The 21705-nt window shown below is 41.4% G+C and overlaps 1 protein-coding gene and 1 pseudogene across 1 annotated transcript in view; both read right to left on the bottom strand.

The window, feature by feature from the left end:
* Ltn1 (listerin E3 ubiquitin protein ligase 1) overlaps positions 1 to 19534 on the bottom strand; it is a 65952-nt gene extending 46418 nt beyond the window's left edge. The window contains exons 1-8 of the mRNA XM_038344342.2: positions 19399 to 19534; positions 14804 to 15007; positions 12969 to 13067; positions 12267 to 12497; positions 11187 to 11239; positions 10224 to 10404; positions 2807 to 2980; positions 1303 to 1493 (exon numbers count right to left, since the gene is read on the bottom strand). Coding sequence (XP_038200270.1) covers positions 1303 to 1493; positions 2807 to 2980; positions 10224 to 10404; positions 11187 to 11239; positions 12267 to 12497; positions 12969 to 13067; positions 14804 to 15007; positions 19399 to 19440 — 1175 coding nt within the window. The 5' untranslated portion in view covers positions 19441 to 19534. The remainder of the gene's footprint in view (positions 1 to 1302; positions 1494 to 2806; positions 2981 to 10223; positions 10405 to 11186; positions 11240 to 12266; positions 12498 to 12968; positions 13068 to 14803; positions 15008 to 19398) is intronic.
* On the bottom strand, positions 6181 to 7097 carry LOC119824198 (annotated as a pseudogene).
* Positions 19535 to 21705: the final 2171 nt, after the last annotated feature.

Raw genomic sequence — 21705 nt, 5'->3', positions numbered from 1 at the left:
CAGGGCAGTCAGGATACACAGAGAAAGTATGGGGATGGAGGAACACTAAAATACTAAGAACTAAGAACAACCAAAACACACAGCTGATGAGAATGTAAATGTTAAAAATTATAAAAAGAAAAAACTTATTTTCAAAATTAAGTTCCTGCTTAGGTGTCAATTATCTGTAAGTATAAAAAATGAGACATAACCAGAGATTATAATATTTAAGATGTATGCACATTTTATTAAATTCAACAAATGAGGTAAACTTTTTCAATTTTTCTTTTTTATAATTTATTTTATTCTATGTTCATTCACGTTTTGCCTGCACGTATGTATGTGTGCGGCTGTCAGAAGCCCTGGAACTGTACTTAAAGAGAGGTATGAGCTGCCAGTGCTCTTCACCACTAAGCCATTTCTCCAGTCCAAGATTTTTTTTTTTTTTTTTTTTTTTTTTTTTTTGGTTTCTCTGTGTAGCCTTGGCTGTCCTGGAACTCTCTCTTTATACCAGGCTGGGCTCAAACTCACTGAGATCCACCTGCCTCTGCCTCCTGAGTGCTAGGATTAAAGGTATGTTCACCACTGTCCAGACCAAGGTGAACTTTTTCAAGTGTTAAACAGAAGAAACATTTTTGGCGCTTGGGCGCAACACCTGAGAGCTAGCACATGCTACCAGGCAGGTGAGCCAGATCCTAGGTCCTAAACAGCTCTAACATTTGATTGTAGGGAACATTTAAAAACTTCACCAGCTCATTTTCTGAATCTGGGCATCTGTATTTGTCAAAAATATCATGACTCATTTAAAATATGATCTGTTTCTATCTTAACTGCATTTATCCTTTTATAGAAGCTCTGACCATTTTCAAAGACGTGAGTTAGTTGCAATTCCATGTCCTCTAATCCTAGCCATCTAGGATGCTAAAGCTGAGGCTGAGGCTCATCTGCGCCCAGCCCAGCCTGGGCAGTGACAATACTCTATTCTGCTCTGTCACTTCTATTTCTCTGAAAGCTTTAAAATTCAAATAAGAAGGAAATCTATGAGAATGAAAACAAGAAAGATTCCTTTTGCTTCTGAAAACAGAACTGAGGCCAGCAAGATGGTCAGTGGCAGCAGCATTTGTCACTGAACCTGACTGCTGGAGCCAATCCCTAGACCTACATGACGGGAGACAGAAGAGAGTCCTGAAGCCTGTCTTCTGAGCCTCACACAAACACCGTGACACATGCGCGTGCATGTGTACACATGCACACACATCAACACATACACACAATAAGGAAGTAAATGTTGTTTTTTTAAGTTAAAAATTGTTAATTGTTTACCCGGTAATTAGAGAGGTGAGAAAATTTTTGAAGAACTCCAGCTTTGGCTCCGTAATGGACTGAGGGAGTCTGCTGATGAATGGTAAGAGGTAAGGATATATGACAGCAGCAAGACCCCGGCCACCTTCACGAACCACAGCCGTCAGCTTGGGAAATACACTCTTTTTTGCATTTACATGAATCCAACAATCCTAACCCAAAAAAAAAAAAATTAGTAATTAGAAATTATATTTCTCAACTAAGAGAAAACAAATCTGAGAAAAGAAAGTCAAGCTGGGAACGGTAGGGTACACCTGTATACACAGCAGGTGGGATGCTATGCAGCTGTACATATGGCTTCATTTTGTTATATAGCAAGACCCTTCCTTCAAAGAAAAATAAATAAAAACTAAAAATAAGTCCAGGTATAGGAGGATACATCTTTAACTCCAGCGCCCTGGGAGCAGAAGCCTGGTCAACACGTGAGTTCAAAGCCAGCCAGGGGGAGCTGGAGAGATGGCTCAGTGGTCAAGAACGCTGCCTGCTCTTCCAAAGGTCCTGAGTTCAATTCCCAGCAACCACATGGTGGCTCACAACCATCTGTAATGGGGTCTGGTGCCCTCTTCTGGCCTGCAGGCACATGCACAGACATAATATTGTATACATAATAAATAAATAAATATCTAAAAAAAGAAAAGCCAGCCAGGGTGATGGAAGGACACCCTGCCTCAAAAACAATTTTTTTAATTTAAAAATAAAATTTTTAACTAGCAAGGCATTAAAATCTCTCAGCACAATTACAATAAAAATCTGAAAAATTAAATGTGTTACATTTAATAATCATGTATTTGTTATACTAACAGGAAGATTATTTAAAAATACTTTTATTATAAAAGCTGTTTTCTTAAAAAAAAAATGAACATATTTCTGGTTGAGAAATCCTCCCAGTGAAAAGTTCCAGCAGCACAATCACTGAGCAAGTGGACCTTACACAGAAACACTTCTGCAGTACTGAAACTGAATTGTAAAATTACTAAGTTATGAAGTAAAACCACTGTGATCAAAGACTCAAGTCATGTGTGACAGCCACACCACACTCCTGTGCTTCCTGGGGAGATTTAAAACTGGTCACGTGAGAAAGTAAATAAATGTTTCAAAAAATATAACGAAAAAGCCAGACAGGGTGATGCACACCTTTAATCCCAACACTCACACTCAGGAGGCAGAGGCAGCAAGTATCTGTGAGTTCCAGGACAGTCAGGGAAAAGATACACAAAAACTCTGTCTCAAACAAAGGGATGGGGAGGGGGGGTGGGGAGGAAGGAGAGGCAAGGAAGGGACAAAAGGAATAGAGAAGGAAATGTTAACATTTATGCCATTTAAATGTTTATCGAATTCGTTTAGCATTTTTCCAATGAGTTTTAGACAGTACAGTCTAAAGATCTCTCTCATATGGGATTTGGGATGTAAAACACAAATGAAAGGCAAGCAGTGCCCAACAAGCTAAATGTGCCTCGCTACGTACCTCAATAGTTGTCAGTGTGTAGAGCACAGCTTCCCAGAGAGCTGGGCAGACCACAGGGTCACTGTCATCAATACTAAGCAGGACAGAATGGCTCACTTTGGAAGCTTCCTCTTTCATCACCTGGGGAACATGTTGGCACAAAGCAGAAACTAACTCGAAATATGCTGAGCGGATCTAAAAGGAACAGAAAGTGGAATTAAGCTGAAACCCATTGACGTTTCGTACAATTAATTGTGGTAGCAGCAGGCTAAGATAGCTCACAACTTTCCTGTTCATGTAACTAAAGGCAATGTAAAAACAATTTTTAAAATCTTAAAGAGTAACAATCTGAAAAGACACTTGGAATTACCAAGGCAGAATAAAGGCAGAAAGAATAAAATTTTTCACACAAATCCTATTTAATAGCACAGTTCTTTATCTGGGGTCTCTCATATAGCAAATGCAAAATATGGGCAACATTAGCCACAAGGAACAGAAAGAAAAGCAAGCACACCAATACAAGATGTCAAATTAATCCGCCACAAATTTCAAAACAGTGCTTATCTGAAGAAACTAAATTTTCAAGAAACTAGATTTTTTCGGGATAGCAGACCACAGATCTGAAAAAACAGCATACCTAATTCCTAAAACAAAATTTATTAATCTAAATTTCAATGTAAAACTCAAAGGTGGTGTTACGTCTGATGTTTGACCACAAACTCAGTTCGTATGCTGAAACCTCACTGCTGTGTAGAAGTGTTTTGAGCACATCACCTTCATAAATGCAATTAATAATTAACAAAAGAAAGCTCAGTCTTGTAGCAAATGCCTTTAATCCTGGCACTCAAAAGGCAGAGGCAGGTGGATCTGTGAGTTCAAGGTCAGTCTGGTCAAAAAGTTAATTCCAGGATAACCAGAATTATATGGTAAGGTTGTCTGAAAAAAAAAAAAAAACACAAAACAAAAAAAAAAAAAAACACCAAAAACACCAAAAGAAAAAACCAGTGAGACAATAATGTACAGCAGAGCTTGAGGGAGCAGGTTCACCCTTCTGCCCTTCCATGTCTTCCACATATGACACTGTGAGAAGAACCCATCTTTGAGACAAATATCCTTTAACTGCTACAATAGTCTTTAGTCTTTTTTTTCCTTTTTTTATTGATATTTTATGAGCTATACATTTTTCTCTGCTCCCCTTCCATCCTCTCCCCTCCCCTTCCACCCTCTCCCAAGGTCCCATGCTCCCAATTTACTCAGGAGATCTTGTCTTTTTCTACTTCCTATGTAGATTAGATCTATGTATGTCTCTCTTAGTGTCTTCATTGTTGTCTAAGGTCTCTGGGATTGTGGTTTGTAGGCTGGCTTTCTTTGCTTTATGTTTAAAAACCACCTATGAGTGAGTACATGTGATAATTGTCTCTCTGTGTCCGGGTTACCTCACTCAAAAAATGTTTTCTAGCTCCATCCATTTTCCTGTAAAATTCAAGATGTCATTTTTTTTTCTGTTGTGTAGTGCTCCATTGTGTAAATGGACCACATTTTCCTTATCCATTCTTCTGGTTGAGGGGCATTTAGATTGTTTCCAGGCTCTGGCTATGACAAACAAAGCTGCCATGAACATAGTTGAGCACGTCCTTGTGGAATGATTGAGCATCCTTTGGATATATACCCAAAAGTGGTATTACTAACCTAAGGAAGGTTGTTTCCTAATTTTCTGAGAAATTGCCACACTGACATCCAAAGGAGTTGTACCAGCTTGCATTCCCACCACAATGCAGAAGTGTTCCCTTTCCCCCACAACCTCTCCAGCATAAGTTGTCATCAGTGTTTTTGAGCTTGGCCGTTCTTACAGGTGTAAGATGAGCTGTTTTGATTTGCATTTCTCTGATGACTAAGGATGTTGAACATTTCCTTAAGTGTCTTTCAGCCGTTTTAGATTCCTCTGTTGAGAGTTCTCTGTTTAGGTCTGTACTTCATTTTTTTTTTTTTTATTGGATTATGTGTTCCTTTGGTGTCCAGTTTCTTGAGTTCTTTGTATATTTTGGAGAACAGACCTCTGATGTGGGGTTAGTGAAGATCTTTTCCCATTCTGTAGGCTGTTGTTTTGTCTTGACCGTGTCCTTTGCTTTACAGAAGCTTTTCAGTTTCAGGAGATCCCTTTTTAAATTGTTTCTCTCAGTGTCTGTGCTGCTGGGGTTATATTTAGGAAGTGGTTCCCTGTGCCAATGTGCTCAAGTGTACTTCCTACTTTCTCTTCTATAAGGTTCAGTGTGGCTGGCTGTATGTTGAGGTCTTTGATCCATTTGGACTTGAATTTTGTGCATGGTGATAGATATGGGTCTATTTTCATTCTTCTACATGTTGATATCCACTTATGCCAGCACCACTTGTTAAATATGCTTTCTTTTTTTCCATTTGATATTTTTTGTTTCCTTGCTGAAGATCAGGTGTTCGAAGATGTACGGATTGATACCTGGGTCTTCTATTCGGTTCCATTGGTCCTCTTGCCTGTTCTTATGCCATATTCATTAGTCTTTTAAAAACTAATTTGAGAGTTATTTTATTTACATGTGTGAGTGTTTTGCCTGCATTTATGTGTATCGTGTCCATGCCTCATGCCTGCAAAGACACCAGGCTAAAGGGGGCAGGCTGTAAGAAGATGTTAGATACCCAAGAAATGAGTTGCCCATGGCTGTATGCTACTATGTGGATACTGGAAACGGAACCCAAATCCTCTGCAAAAGCTCTGACCCACTGAGCCATCTTTAGCCCTACATCGTGGTTTTTTTTTTTATTTTTCATATAATTTATTTGAAAAGATCCTGATTTGTTCCCATGTTTAACTTATAAAAACTGTTTGGGACCTAACCATTTTTAAAGTAAGGCAGAGGTTAGGTTCAGACACTCTGTAAGCAGCATCCTATGAAGGTGGTTCCTGCATTGGTGTTTTTCCTGTCTGGCTTGACCGTGCTGAGATGGAGCCCTGAGGCCAGATGCAGTTAGCAAGTTTCCTGCCTTGTTTGTAAGACATCCTATGATGTATTCTCAGTGGCTGTCACTGCAATCACTGATTCAGACCAGCCTGGAGTATGGTGTTATGAGAAGAAGGTCCCCACTCGTGTGCTGTCCTTCCTTGGGTTTGCAGCCAGCCAGTCACCTAACTTGTACTTCTGGAAACAGTGAATTTCTGAAAACTGGAAGGATGCTTCAGCTTGGTTCTAGAACTGCAAACAAGTTTCAGACGTGAGAGAGCTGAGTTAAAAGGATTCTCCAGGACTTCCGATGTGAACCTTTGCATACAAATCTGAAAGTTGATTTAGTTTTGGCCCCTGTCTAGCTCACCCTGTACAGCCATGCACATATGTTCCCTGCAAGCTGGCAGGAGGGGACTCTGCTCATAGGTACAGCTTGATGAGCTCATGGCTTACAGCAGATGGTGTCAGCACACCCAGGTCCATAAACAGCAAGGTGATCAAGGATGGAGAAGTATAGTCAGCCCACGGGTGTTCCTCTTTGAGGTCCTACCCAGTCTACACAGACTTCAGAGTGTCTGTCTTGAACTTAAACTTGTCTAGGATGTCTTGCTGGTTGAGAGCCGTACAAACTTGAAACTTTCTGCAACCACATAAAAGGGTTTATTTTGGGCTTTGGCACACACGGCCATCTGGTTGGTTCCAATCTTGTTAATAATTCCTCCGTTCTCAACCATTCCTTCAGCAACAACTATGAGAAGATCTGCTTTCTCCATGACATAGCCAACAGCAGCATCCAACACCACAGTGACAGGAACACTGAGGTGGCAGAGGGCTTTGGCCATTTTCTTCCGGGATAAATAAGGCTGAGTCTCCATGACAGACACACTGAACCACTTTCTTGGCAGTCATGGCTTCTTCCAGGACCCTCAGGACGACTCTGGAGTAGGTGTGAGTCAAAATTCTGCTCCCGCCCTCCCATCTTTGATGAGAGTATGGTACGGATCAGCAATTTTATTTCTTGACAGGGACACTCTCCTGAGGAAAAGCTTCCCTCTCAATCATGATCTTCGCACGTTTGGAGTAATCACAGTACTCCAGGGAGATGAGGCTGACGAGGTGAAGGAAACGCTCTCCAACAGAGGAAACGGCCATGGAGGAGTTCACACCACAGCGCTATCTATGGCACTGGTGAGATTGGCCCTCAGGCCCTCAAGTGTCTCTCCTTTGTCTCTTTTCAAGAACTCCAGCAAAGTCCAGATGGCAGCCACTGCTGAGGCCATGTTAGGATGGTCTTTCATTTGAGACTTAAGGTATTCAATTATCTCATAGCTCTCCATCTCTGTTCCACAATCCTCACAACAGAGCAGGCAGCATGCCACAAACTGACAGTATGTCGCATGCCTCAGGCATCACTTCCATTACATCGCTTGTCAGCACCAGAAGTTGGCATGCACGCGTCTCCTACATCGAGTTTTACCAGACTCTACATGAGATATATATTTCTACTTTTTACAAACTACCCAGCTTGCTGGGCAGTGGTTGGCGCATGCCTGTAATCCCAGCACTTGGGAGGCAGAGGCAGGGAGATCTCTGTGAGTTCAAGGCCAGCCTGGTCTAAGGAGTGAGCTCAGGACAATGAGATCTGTTATACAGAGAAAACTTGTCTCAAAAAATAACCAGCTTGCGCTGTTTTGCTTGGACAGTATGGATAGGCTGAGACAAGCAAACTAAACACAGTCAGTGAAGTGGAAGACTGAATAAAGGGAATCCATAAGCAGCACACAGAGCAAAAACTGTGAAAAACAAATGAGACATACAAGATAATATGCAAGTGATTTCATCTTGCATTAATTACAACACCAAAGTAAGAAAGAATAAAATAAAAGAAGTATCTGGAGGCAATATCTGAGAATTCCAGTCAATTAAATGCCCCAATCCACAGATTCAAGAATCCTAATAAATCATAAGCAGGACACATAAATGCATGGAAGAGAATCCACACCAGAACATCTCAGACTGCAGTTAAGAAAATGTAAAGAGTGGCAGGAGAGATGGCTCAGTGGTTAAGAGTAGTCAGTGCTCTTCCAGAGGAACTGAGTTCAATTCTTAGCACCCACATGGAGGCTCAAAAAAGTCTATAGCCCAAGTCCTAGGGGACCTGACACCCTCACACAGACATAAATGCAGGCAAAACACCAATGCACATAAAATAAAAATAATGTTCTTAAAAAAAGAAAATGTAAAGAAAGCTGGGTGCATGGTACATGCCTTCAATCCCAGCCCTCAGGAGGATCTCTATGAATTCAACGCCAGCTTGATCTACATAGTGAGTTCACAGAAAAGAAAACATAAAGATAAAAATTTTTAAGTGGCCAGAGAAAAAGACTAACAACTGACTTCAGGCACAATAAAATCACAGACAGTGGAATAATACAAATAATACATGCCTCCCAAGTGCTGGGATTACAGGCATGCGCCAACCACTGCCCAGCAAGCTGGGTAGTTTGTAAAAAGTAGAAATATATATCTCATGTAGAGTCTGGTAAAACTCGATGTAGGAGACGCGTGCATGCCAACTTCTGGTGCTGACAAGCGATGTAATGGAAGTGATGCCTGAGGCATGCGACATACTGTCAGTTTGTGGCATGCTGCCTGCTCTGTTGTGAGGATTGTGGAACAGAGATGGAGAGCTATGAGATAATTGAAAATTAAAAACAAAATAATTGCTATCATATAAGACTGTATAAAGCAGTCTAAAATGAAGATGTGGAATATAAATAATGCATTTTGAGATTTGAAAAGATATGAAGAGCGATCCTACACATGCCTGGTGAGACCACCTGATCCTGCTCCATGTACCCTCCCCTAGCCCCCAAATCTAGCCTTAGTCCCACATCCAGAGCTCCACTACCCATTTTTAGGCTTCTTTGAGGTCTCTCCCTGTCCCCAATTCTGAACCTACAGGCGCCTCCACACCACACCCAATACTCCACTTAGCCAGATCCTGCAGAGCCTTCCCCAGGGTCTAGACAGATGAGTCCACCTTATCCTCCTCTCCTCAACCCCACCCCAACCCCCAGAGATCTACCCCAAACTCCATGCTTGGACCAGGATGCACTTCTTCACACCATCTCGGTCCCTGCACCCATCTGACTCCATTCCACCTGAGCCATATGTAACCTCTAGGCCTGCTCAACAAGGAGGAAATAATGCCTGGTACTGGAAACTCAGTCAGCCAGCCTACAGTAGAAAAGTCATGGATCCTGGAGAACCGACAATTGCTACTTTCTAAACCAGCACAGTCCCTAACTATATTCTAAACATTTATCCTTATACCCACAGATAAGTGTAGTTCTCAGCCTCTCATCAAAGAACCATCTCTTTCAAAGAGGAGACTATTACAAAATTACAACCATCAAAACAGAGTTGTAGAGCCCACTGCCAATGACACGTCTACAACAAAAGAGGGGCGGAAAGACTGCAGTAGCCAGAACAAAAGCTTTGCTGTGAGATTTGTCTCCTAGAAATGTCAAAAAAGCAACATTATTGGTTAAGAAGTCTTACCCATAGGCTGCCTGAACATAACCTAAGCAAGGACAAGACCAACAGACACGAAAGGGGGAAAGCTCACAAGGCCTCAGCCCCAGACAAAATCCTACAGGGAAGTAAGGAACGCTGAAAGTAGAGGAAACCATCTTCCCCAAAGAACCAACTGATTGTCCAATATCAACTGTCAGGCCTGAAGTCATACATATACAAGTAACTTACAGACTGAGCAAGTTGTACTTACATATTTAGGAATATATTATTAAAGATTAAACATCTTTAGGTTTATGTGTGTGTGTATATGTGTGTGTGTGTGTGTGTGTGTGTGTGTGTGTGTGTGTGTGTGTCAAAGAAAAAGAGGTTATAAATTTAAAAGAGAGAATAAGAAAATGATGCAATTATAATTACAATAAGTAAAAAACTTTAATAAAATATATTTGGCCTTATAAAATATTTATGTATATTCTTCAAAAATAATAGCAAATCAAATTCAGCAAAGTATTACCTATAAATGACATTTTAACAGGCAGCAAACTTTAAAGTTTTCTCTTGAAAACAGTTATATATGTTTACATATAAAACACTAATATGCCTAATGACATATTGTTATAACCACAGATGAGTGCACTGTTTAACCCTAACTGAAGCTTCTTGCAGTAGATGGAATTAACACAGACCCACAGCTGGACAATGTGCAGAGTGATTCTGGAGCATTAGCAAAGCATGGACGTCAGTTCAACCCCAACAACGGAGAGGTGAAGATACAGTAACCGTCTAGTAAGAGAGGCAATGAAGTTCTGAATGGCCAACTACAAAGATGTGCTTGCATGATTCTAAACATAAACAATAAACATCAGCATAAACGCAGTGAATTCGGGGGAAGTTACAGAAAAGGATCTTAAGAACTATTATGATACCTGAGGTACATTGTGTTTTCCATACTTCCAAAACTTATTCTGTGATAAAAGTGACTTAAATTTCTCTTCCAGGGAATCGAGCTCATTGTTAGGCAAGAAGCAAAGCAGTTTCTTTAGCGCCAATAAGGAGCACGTTACAACTCGATGGAATTTAGCCTCTCTCTCTTCCTCTGGAACACTTCTGGATTTGAAAAATAAATAGGTTTTGGTTTTAGGGTTTTTTGTTGGTTTTTTTTTTTTTTTAAAGTCAGGTATATATAAGGAAGTCAGAGGACAAACTGGGGAATGGTTTCTCCCCATCTACCATGCAGGTCCTAGGGCTTGAATTCGGGTTCTTAGGGTTCTTAGGGCATTTACCTGAGGTGGCATCTGGCTGTCCACAGGCAGAATTTTAATCTCACATTCTGCAACTATCTCAAATGAAAGCCACACTTGCACACAGGAAGGAAGTGACCACAAGTACAATGCTCTCTGGGCAGCAAGTGCTGAGGGACTCTAGGAAGGCTGGAAAGGCACCCGCCTATTTGATGCAGGCTCAACAGTTAGATTACAACAACATAAAGGTCAATAAAACCCTTCACTACTTCTTCAATACAACTTCTTAGCTTCTTCAAGTATGCCAAACCTTACAATAGTTCCTGCTGCTCTGACTGCCAAAGGTAAACGAGAAAAAAAATGTAATTTTTTTTCCAATAGAACTGCATATGTAGCTCAGAAAATTCAAATTTAATAGCCAGCCAAAGTTGAAGTAAAAGCACATAGTAGGCACCATGTAGCATTCTCTGAAATAATTTCACCTGCATTTGGAATTCCTTTTAGAACATGTCACACTAAACTACACATGGAAACCAACAAAATAAATGCCTCATGTGAGTTACTTAGAAACAATGTAACTTACTGGGGAAGGGGGAGAGGCACTGAGTATATCAGGACTGAGAATTACTTAAAAACAACATAACTTACTGGGGGTCACTGAGTGTATCAGGAGTTTCTTTTAGAAGGTGATCCTGCAGTACCTGAAAGAGAAAACCATCAAAACATTAAGATTTTATGGAACTGTCAATATTGATCAGATATTGGGAAAATCCAATACCCGATGGTGGTACACACCTTTAATCCCAGTACTTGGGAGGTAGAGGCAGGTAGATTTCTGAGTTCGAAGCTAGCCTGATCTAGAGTGACTTCCAGGACAGCAAGGGCTACACTGAAAACCCCTATCTAAAAATAAATAAACAAATAAATAAATAAAATAAAAATTCCCACACACTCAACCCACCTACTAGCCAAATCAGACATAGGTTTGAATTTTGGCCATTTTTCTCTTCCTATCTATTCCCTACATTGGCTGCTACTGTGGTAAAAACAGGAACTTTATGACAGCTCCAAATCCCATCAAGAGAAATCTTCCACTAAATACTTGCAGTTACTTTACTTGTTATTCAGTAATTCTTTCTTTCTTTCTTTCTTTCTTTCTTTCTTTCTTTTTTTTTTTTTTTGGTTTTCGAGACAAACTTTCTCTGTACCTTAGGAGACTGTCCTCGAACTAGCTCTTGTAGGCCAGGCTGGTCTCAAACTCACAGAGATCCACCTGTTTCTGCCTCCCAAGTGCTGGGATTAAAGGTGTGTACCACCACCACCTGGCTATTCATTATTCTTATAACTGCAGTACCATGGGATAATCAGCTAACAAATCTGAGAGAGATAGGATTTGTTTTCCTTTCCCATCTCTGGCCCACAGAGAACACACACCGTGCACATGTGCAGGTCAGGGGACAGCTGTGGAATCAGGTGTCTTTCTACCTTTATGAGGGCTGTAAGGAACACTCGGGTATTCAGGCTTACACGGTAAGCACTTTTACCCACTGAGCCATCCTGCCAATCCCTTACACCTTTTGAGGTTACAGAAATCTTTTATGTTATTGTATATGCAAAGAGAGACATGATCTGTTTCTTCTTGACACTTCAGGTAAAAGAGCTACCACATACGCCTGAGAGCCTTAGATGATTGAGAAACACAGGTACAGAATGACTCCAGAAACTCACACTTGTAATTTCTTCCTTACAAAACGCTATGGCTTCAGGTTGCTTGCTTGGAGGGAAAGCAGCTTCAAATGCATCTTTTGCTGCAGTTGCTGCTGGGGGGTATGTATCACACTGAGCCATCAGCCAATATCCCATTACACTTTTGAGATATGGAGCCAAGTGCTTCTTTACTTTAACGATAAGTTTTTCAAAAGCTTGATGTGTAGCCTCTCGAACCCGGCGATCATGGTCCTATTAATAATAGAAATGTGGTTTAAAAATAAATATGAATATCTGTAAATAGTCTACAATGACTCACAGTAGAAATTTATCTATGTATATAATCAAACTAATAGCGACTTCTGACAGGCTAAGGAAATAACTCAGTAGTGGAGCATGTGTAAACAATAATCCCATTCCTCCACCCCGCCCTGGACCCATCCAATTACAAGCTATAAAAAAAGAAAGAAAAAGAAAGCAAAGAAGAGAAAAAGAAAATACCTGCTTTGAAATATTGAGGATTTAGGGCTTCTTTATGGGCAATAATATGAAATAATTTTTCTTTTCTCCCCCTTTCCAATCAGATTGTATCCAAGAGATATTCAAAGACTAAGTAACTATAAGAAACTCATTATCAACCTTCTGTAGCAAACACAGAATGGAAACTCTTCTCCAGAAATAAATAGCTTAAGCAAAAGCAGGCTCATAAACTCTAATGCTTACAAGGGAAATTTTGCAGAAGATTCTTGGCCAGTACGGGAGGACCCCTTTAACAGCTTCTGTGTCTCTTTCTGTGCACATACTTCCAAACTCTTGCATAGCCTGAAAATAATTAACATCGTCAAGGATTAACAAATGTTAACACTGCCTCCTCACTTTCTCCCTTTTGTTCTGGAAGTTTAGTCTACTTTATTTAAAAGGAGAATATATTATTTTTATGTGTGCCAAGGACACAAAAAAAATTCACCATCCATTATAGTAGAAACTGAACTTTTAGACTTTTCAACTTACCATAACAAAACAAATAAAAAAGACAGAGCTGAGCCCGGAGTGGCATCAGCTACCCAGAGGCTGAGGAAGACCACTTAAACTCAGAAAGCTCAGACGAGCTCAGAAATATAACAACAAATCTCGATATAATAAAAAATAAGAGAAATTTTAAAAATAATAAATAATAAATGAAATAGTGTAAACAGACAGGTCAGCAGTTAAGAGTACAGTTTTCTCTTCAAGGAACCCAGGGTCAGTTCCAGGTACCCACACAGCAACTCACAGTCATAACTACAGGTTCAGAGGATCCAACAACTTCTGTTGGGATCTGGAGCACACACATGAACATAGCACCCATACATACATTCAGGCAAAACACTCAAATGCATAATTAGATAACAATAGCCACGTATGGTGGCTCACACCTATAATTCCAGCACTCAGAAGGCAGAGGCAGGGGGCTGGAGAGATAGCTCAGAGGTTAAGAGCACTCCCTGCTCTTCCAAAGGTCCTGAGTTCAATTCCCAGCAACCACATCCGTAATGGGGTCTGGTGCCCTCTTCTGGCCAAAGGCATACACACAGACAGAATATTGTATACATAATAAGTAAATAAATATATATATAAAAAAAGAAGGCAGAGGCAGGAAGATTGTTACAAATTTAAGAACAGCATAGTCTACATAGCAAGTTCCAGGTCAGCAAGAGCTACATAGCAAAACCATAAAATTTTAATAACTTATATTCCTCTACCATGAATTATTACATAGCCAGATTCCAAAATGTGGTTCAAAATGTTTTAGAGCAGCAAACTAATTTATAACTCCAAAAGTCAATGTCAACTAAACTTATGTGTCAAAAAAAATTACAACTGTAAAGGAACTAATGATAAATTATTGCACATTTTCTTTTACAACAAATAAACCTTACATTTATTCTAACAAACTACATTATTTTTTCTTGTTTCTTGAGACAGGGTTTTGAACCAACCCTGGCTGTCCTGGAACTTGTTTTGTAGACTTGGTTGGCCTTGAACTCACAGAGATCAGCCTACCTCTGGTGTGGGAAGTCCTTCTGTCTGTGTTACTTTTATTGATTAATGAGTAAAGAAACTGCCTTGGACTGTTGACAGGGCAGAACTTATGTAGGCAGGGAAAACTAAACAGAATGTTGGGAGAAAGAAAGGCAGATTAGAAAGAAGCCATGTAGGCCTGCCGGAGCCAGATAGAACTTTAGCCAGTAAGCCACGTGACAATACACAGATGAATAGAAATGGGTTAAATTAATATGCAAGAGTTAGCCAATAATAAGGTACAGCTAATGGGCCAAGCAGTGGTTTAATTAATACAGTTTCTGTGTGATTATTTCGGGGTTCTGAGCAGCCGGGGGACCAACAAGCAGCCCCTCCTCCAACATATCTCTGCCTCCCAAGAGCTGGGATTAAAGGTGTGTGTCACCACCAATACCTGGCCAAAAATATATTCTTAATTGGTGTGTATGTGTGGTGTGTGTGTGTGTGTGTGTGTGTGTGTGTGTGTGTGTGCGCGCGCGTGCGCAGTGAAAACCTGCCTTGAGTTTGGTTGTGACATCTTTCTTGGAAAGTTTCCTCAGCACCATTCGGAAATCAGAGTCCACAAGGCTGTCTATGTCTTCAGCTCCTTGAATAGCAGGAACATAGCCGAGGTCACTGTGATATGTCCCAAAACCAATAAATCCAGGCACTGTTCCCTGTTCTTTGGCAAGGAGCTCTGCAGCTCGACCGCTGTTCGAAGGCTGTTAAGAAGGAAAAGCGGGAAAGTCAGATCACATTTGCACACATACATTAATTGAAAATAATGATCCACAGTCGTTGGTTTGACTGATATTTACAACACACAATTCCACTAGTTCTAAAAGTTGGGGTTCTGTGGCTAAAGAGAGAATAAATATGTAAACTACACCAAGAAACTAACTTCTTTAACTCTTTCACAAGAATCTTTACCACAGTGGACTCCTTCTTGCCCGAGCCTGCAAGTTCCCTGGAGATGAGTATTTCTGTCTTAAGAGCCTATTGAAAATGCTCTTGCTTGCCAGGTGGTGGTGGTGCACACCTTTAATCTCAGCACTCGGGAGGCAGAGTCAGGTGGGTCTCTGAGTTTGAGGCCAGCCTGGTCTACAATGTGAGTTCCAGTACAGCCAGTTCCAGTACAGCCAGTCAGGGATACACAGAGAAACACTGTCTCAAAAAACTAAACAACAACAACAACAAAAAACGCTCTCACACACAATTCTAATTCTAGTTTCCTAAACATCAGAACAACTCTTGATTTTGCAGGTAGTCTCATGTAGTCACATTAGCCTTGAACTCCTGACCCTCCTGCTTCAGTCTCCCAAGTGCTAGGATATTAATGGGCACTGAGAACATTTGAAAGAAAAAAGAATGAAAGTTCAAAGCCTAAAATATATATTCACTTATGAAAATTTTAACTTCCAAATACCACACATTATAATATTTGCATACATATATCTTATAATGATATAAACTAATAGGTCCAACAGTTAATTTTGTTTATCATACTGAGAGAGATCTAATGCCACATGCTGCTATGGAATCCTTTCAAAGTAGATAAGCTCATTTCCATATACTGGAAGCCAAAATTACTAAAATACACACAAAAATCAGTGTAATGATCAAACCAAAAGACACACCTAGCCTGCAGAGATGGCTCAGAAGTCAAGAGCAGTGTCTGTTCTTGCAGAACACCTAAGCTCGTTCCCAGAACTGGGCTGCTTGTAACTGCCTTAGCTGCAACCCCAAGGATCTGAAGCCCTGCCCTCTTCTGGACCTTGAGGGCACCTGCACTCACATGCATACACATATAATCAATTTTTCTAAAAAACATTCTTTTGTTTGGAATCATAGTCAATGTTTTGACTGGTATTAATATACTAGTCCCTTACTCTGCAGATTAGGGTTTTGTTGCTAATGAGAAAAGAAACATTTGAACTATTCAAAGAAATCTGTCATGTCAACTAAAAGAAGAGGCAGGTGGATTTTTATGAGTTCAAGGTATACAGAGAGTCCCAGGACAGCAAGGGCTACAAAGAGAAACCCTGTCTCAAAAAACAAAAACAAATTAAAAAAATAAAACTATAAAACACAAACTCCAACTACTAAACCACTGAAGGTTGTGTTGAAACTGAAGTTCAAGTTGCCAATGATAACTAGCAGCAACTGAAAACGTATAAATCCCCAACTTCCCATTTAAAACTATTTCCTTAAATGTACAAACAGTATCTTTTATGCAATATCTACTGTGGGTATAAAATACAGATACTACTCTAATCTCTGCAGGTTAAATACTTATACCCTACTTTGCCCCCTCCCCCCGTTTTCCCATCTCCCATCATTCAAGACTGAATTCCACTCCAGGTTCCCTAAGTATGAGCTTTCAGAATTCAACCAGTCTTTTCTCTCCATCTAAAGGCCCTTCCTTCCTTTCACTGCCTCACAAACTTTTATCTATCCCTCAAGACACTGGTGTTTGCAATGCTTTTCTCCCTCAGAACAAACAACATTCTCCTGTTTTCTCAGTCTGTCCATTCATGCCTGTTTCACAACTGCTTAATATATCATGCTTTCTTATAAATCTGTGTCCATCATTAAACTGATACTTCGAGAATAGCAATCATGGGGCTGGAGAGATGGCTCAGAAATTAAGAACACTGACTGCTCTTCCAGAAGTCCTGAGTTCAATTCTCAGCAACTACACGATGGCTCACAACCATCTATAATAGGATGTCCTGCCCTTTTCTGGCATGCAGGCAATGCAGACAGAACACTGTATGTTTAATGAATAAATAAACCTTTAAAGAGGAGGAGAAGGAGGAGGAGGAGGAGGAAGAGGAGGAGGAGGAAGAGGAGGAGGAGGAATAATCACTCCCACACTCAGCTATATAATGAGTTCAAATCCATCCTGGTATATGAGATCCAGGCTCAAAACAAACAAACCAAAGAACAGCAGTTCGCCATCTTAGTGGTACAGGCCTGTAATCCCCACACTGAAGAGGCTGCACCAAGATCACAAATCTGAGGCCAGCTTGAGCTACATTAAGAAGTCTCAGACCAGCAGGCAGTGGTGGCCACATCTTTAATCCCAGCACTTGGGAGGCAGAAGCAGGTGGATCTCTGAGTTCAAAGACAGCTGATCTGGTCTACAAGAGTTCCAGGACAGCCAGGACTGTTACACAGAGAAACTATGTCTCAAAAAATAAGGGGGGGAAAATAGCTCAGGGGGTGAAAGCACTTTCCATGCAAGCCTTACAACACAGAGCCTGGTCCTGGGAACCACATAAAGGGGGATGGAGAATGGGCCCCTGAAAGTCCTCCTCTAATCTACACATGCACACACAAATAGTGTTTTAAAAACTAAACTTCAAGTCCCAACTCTGAAGCTTCCAGAGTATACAAACTTAAACTCTAAACTTCAAATGAGGTAAGAGCAATTAATTCACTATTTGAATAATTTTCAATATCAAAAGTAAGTTCTTAAACTACCATAGTAATAAGTGATCCTAGTAAGAATCATCTAAGGGTTTTAAAAACTTTAGAGAACTTTGAAGAACAATATATCCAACATCAGACTGCAACACCACATATTTGTTATTAGCCAATGGGAAAAGGTAACTTTTCGGTGGTCAACACTAAGCAAGTGTCACTGATAAAGAAAAACAAGAACAAGTACTGTGTACTTCTAGTGTGATATAATGCGAATGGCTTAACTCCAACTGATATAAGGAAACAATGAGGTGAGTCTAAATAAATCAAAGCAATGCCAACTCTTCCTGGTTATTGTGACATTTAAAAACGTGCTCAAGGGGGCAAGAAATGGGAAACTGTCTAAATCTAAAGACTTAAATGGCAGCCAAAGGGAACAGTAATATTTGACTGAGTCACAAATGCTTTTAAAATGTTATTATCTAAAAACGGAATTAAAAATACAGAGGCTAATAGACACGTGAATTATAAGTCTGCACATTATATTTGAGTAGCCCCACCATGGCTAAAGTTTTCCATGGTATATGAAGAATGGAATTGCTTTTAGAGTAGATAAGGTGAAGGATTTGGGTGTTAAAATACTGAAATTATCCCGCCTAAAGGTGATACAAATTTATGAATTCAGAGAGAAAATGAAATGTGAACAAATATTAACAGCTGGTGACGCCAAGAATATGGAGGTTTCTGAGTTTGGCAGATGCCTTTAACCCTGGTAGTCTGCAGAGTTGAGTTCCAGACCAGACAGAGCTATACAGCAAAACGTTTTCAAAACAGAATACACAGATTGCAATTCTAATATTCTTGCCCTAAAACAGTGAATAAGGTTTTTAAATACATTCTGTCACAATTAAACAATACCAAAAAAAACCATTTAACATAGGAATGATCCTATTGTAACTGTTGTGTTTTGATACTGGAATCACTAAAGTTAACTGACTCAAAGGCGGTGAACAGGTCTATAAAAGAGAACTGTGCTAAACACCAGCGCGTGCCTGTGTCTATCATCCATTAGGACAAGGGCAGTAACACCTGTCTTTTAAAAATGTTTATAAAGTAAGCTAGTAAATTACGTGGCACACAGCGTTGTTGGCACCGACACCAGCTACATTAAAATGGGGCTGACACTGGAGGAAGAGTGCACTGACGTGTCTAGAACTACCTAAACAGAAGGGCATCGGAAACCTGCCAGGCCAGGTCAAGACGTGGCGATGTCAGAGTGACCAGGGCAAGGCAGAAAAAGCGAGGTGAGCTTGAGGCCACAGAGCCAATGGGGCCACACCGACTGAAGCCACGCATACCATCCAGGGGCTCCGGCCTTGGCCGGGAGGGACGGGGACAGAAAACCACGGTACATTTCCGAGCCCACGGAGCCCACGCTCTCTTCTTCCTCCCACAACCTCGGCCACCTGGGCAGGTGCCAACCGGCTGCACGCTGACCCCGTTTCCCAGGGACACCACCCCTGGGCGCGCTCCGACACGCACGGCTTCGGCGTGAAACGTCTTTTGGGTCCTAACTCCTCGACCTGCCCACCCGCGGGGGACGCACACACGGGGAGGTCACACGCCTCCCTCCCGGCCCTGCAGACTCCCGGGCCGCGCGCCGCAGGGCTGCCACGCCGGGCCTCACCCTCAGGTTCCCCTTGGTCCGCTGCTTGTTCTTCCCGCCCATGGTGGCGGTGGCGGTGGCGGCCGCGCTCTCGGGCTGCGGAGCCGAGGTGGGCACCGCCGGGCCACAACTTCCGGTCCCCCGCGCCGGAAGGGGACTCATGGTAGCAACCTGAGCCCGCCCACCCGGGCCAATGGCTCCCCACTTCCGCTCCCGCCTCTCTGTCAGGACTCTGACCATCCGCTGCCTGAAACGTCACAGGGAAAGGCACGCCTGCGTGAGTGGCGTCAATCGTGACCAATAAGAAAGCGGGATTGGGCCCGCAGCGCCAAATCCTGCCCTGGGTGATTGCAGCGGAGCGTTTCCTTTCCTACCTAGTGTGTGGGAATTTGACTTCAGCTGTAGTGTTACATAAGGTAGCAGGAGAATGGTATGGTAGCAACTGTGCTAAAAAAGTGATAGAAGTAAAGAAAGTGATGCGATCATCGGCATGAGAAAAGATTCTGATATAATTCAGTAATTATAATTCAATAATTCAACAGAAAGTATTGGAGAGCTATTAAGTATTCTTGCAAAAGAAAATCAAAACAATCTAGCGGAGCTAAGGTAATAATTTACAGAATACAGAGGAGTGTGCCAACACACCCACCCAGCCAATGTTAACATAAAATCAGCAGGATTGGGGCAAGCAAAATGGCTCAGCAGGTAAAGATGCTTTCCTCCAAATTGGATGATCTAAGTTTGATCCCCAGGACCTATATGATAAAAATCAAGAACTGACTTCCACATGCATTATGAAACACATACAAACATGAGAGAGAGGGAGTGGGCATAGAGACAGAAAGAATAAATAAATGTAAATGCCCCAAAACCAAAACTATGTGCTAGGCATGGTGACACACACCTCTAGTTTCAACACTTGCGAGGCAGAAGCAGGTAGTTCTTCAGTTCAAGGCCAGTCTGGTCTACACTATGGGGCCCAGGACAGCCTGGCCACACATAATGGGGCACAGGCCATGTGGGGTCCAGGGCCACCTGGCCACACATGGGGCCCAGGCTGCACAGCTGCCATGACAGGCAACACGGGGTTACAGGAAAAGTCATAAACTGACACAACCCAGGGAGGGCCAGCATCTAAAGGGAAGTACCTGACATTCCAACCATTAGATAAGATTAAATAAGATCATCAGATATACCTTGATGCAAGGAACAGCTTGTTCATTCCGGCAGCCCAGAACTGAAATAACCACACAGAAACTGTATTAATTAAATCACTGCTTGGCCTATTAGCTCTAGCTTCTTATCAACTAACTCTCACATATTAATTTAACCTATCTCCATTAATCTGTGTATCACCATGTGGCAGTGGCTTACTCTCAAAATTTTGGCATGTCTATCTCTGGCCGTGGTTCCATGGCATCTCTCTCTCCACCTCCCTTCTCCCAGCATTCAATCCAGTTTTCCCCACCTACCTAAGTTCTGCCCTATCAACAGGCCAAGGCAATTTCTTTATTCATTAACCAGTAAGAGCAACACATAGACAGAAGGACCTCCCACACCAGTACCTGAGCCCAGGACTCACCTAATCTTCTTTTGCCAAGACACCTAGACAAATGTCAGCCAATCAGGGTACTGAACCCTGGAAATCCCCCCCAAACTCTACTATGATCCCAACTGGGCTTGGCACTCTCTGTTCTCTACTGCTTCAGCAGACAGATGGAGAGTCCAAGCTCGAGCTTGAATAAAGGCTCTTTGCTTTTACTTATGAGTGCAGACTCCATGGTGGTTTGGGGGATCCTGCAACCTGGATGTAACATATACATCATTCCCAGGAAAGTCAGAAATACATAGTGAGGCCAGGCGGTGGTGGCGCACGCCTTTAATCCCAGCACTCAGGAGGCAGAGGCAGGCGGATCTCTGAGTTCGAGGCCAGCCTGGTCTACAAGAGCTAGTTCCAAGACAGGCTCTAGAAACTACAGGGAAACCCTGTCTCGAAAAACCAAAAAAAAAAAAAAAATACATAGTGAGACTTTGTGTCAAAAAATAAACAAATTAATTAATTAAAAGCAAACTGAATTGATTCTATTAAAATAAATGTATAAACATCTAAATTGTAGTAAAGAAAATTTATATATACATACATATGTATATAAATAAAATCTTCACATATGCTGAAAGTCAAATGAATAAAAGCAGAGTTGGAGGGGGGTAGAGTAACTCACTGAGTAGCATGCTTTTCTAGTATGCTTGAAGCATGAGTTTGATTCCCAGCATTGAGTAGCAGATGCTGGCACACCCCTCCAATATCAGCACTGAAGACACAGAGTT

The sequence above is a fragment of the Arvicola amphibius genome, chromosome 10 (assembly GCF_903992535.2).
Source record: "Arvicola amphibius chromosome 10, mArvAmp1.2, whole genome shotgun sequence".
Lineage (NCBI taxonomy): Eukaryota > Metazoa > Chordata > Mammalia > Rodentia > Cricetidae > Arvicola > Arvicola amphibius.
The sequence above is the reverse complement of the archived record's forward strand: the minus strand, read 5'-3'. Positions and strand labels throughout refer to the sequence as shown.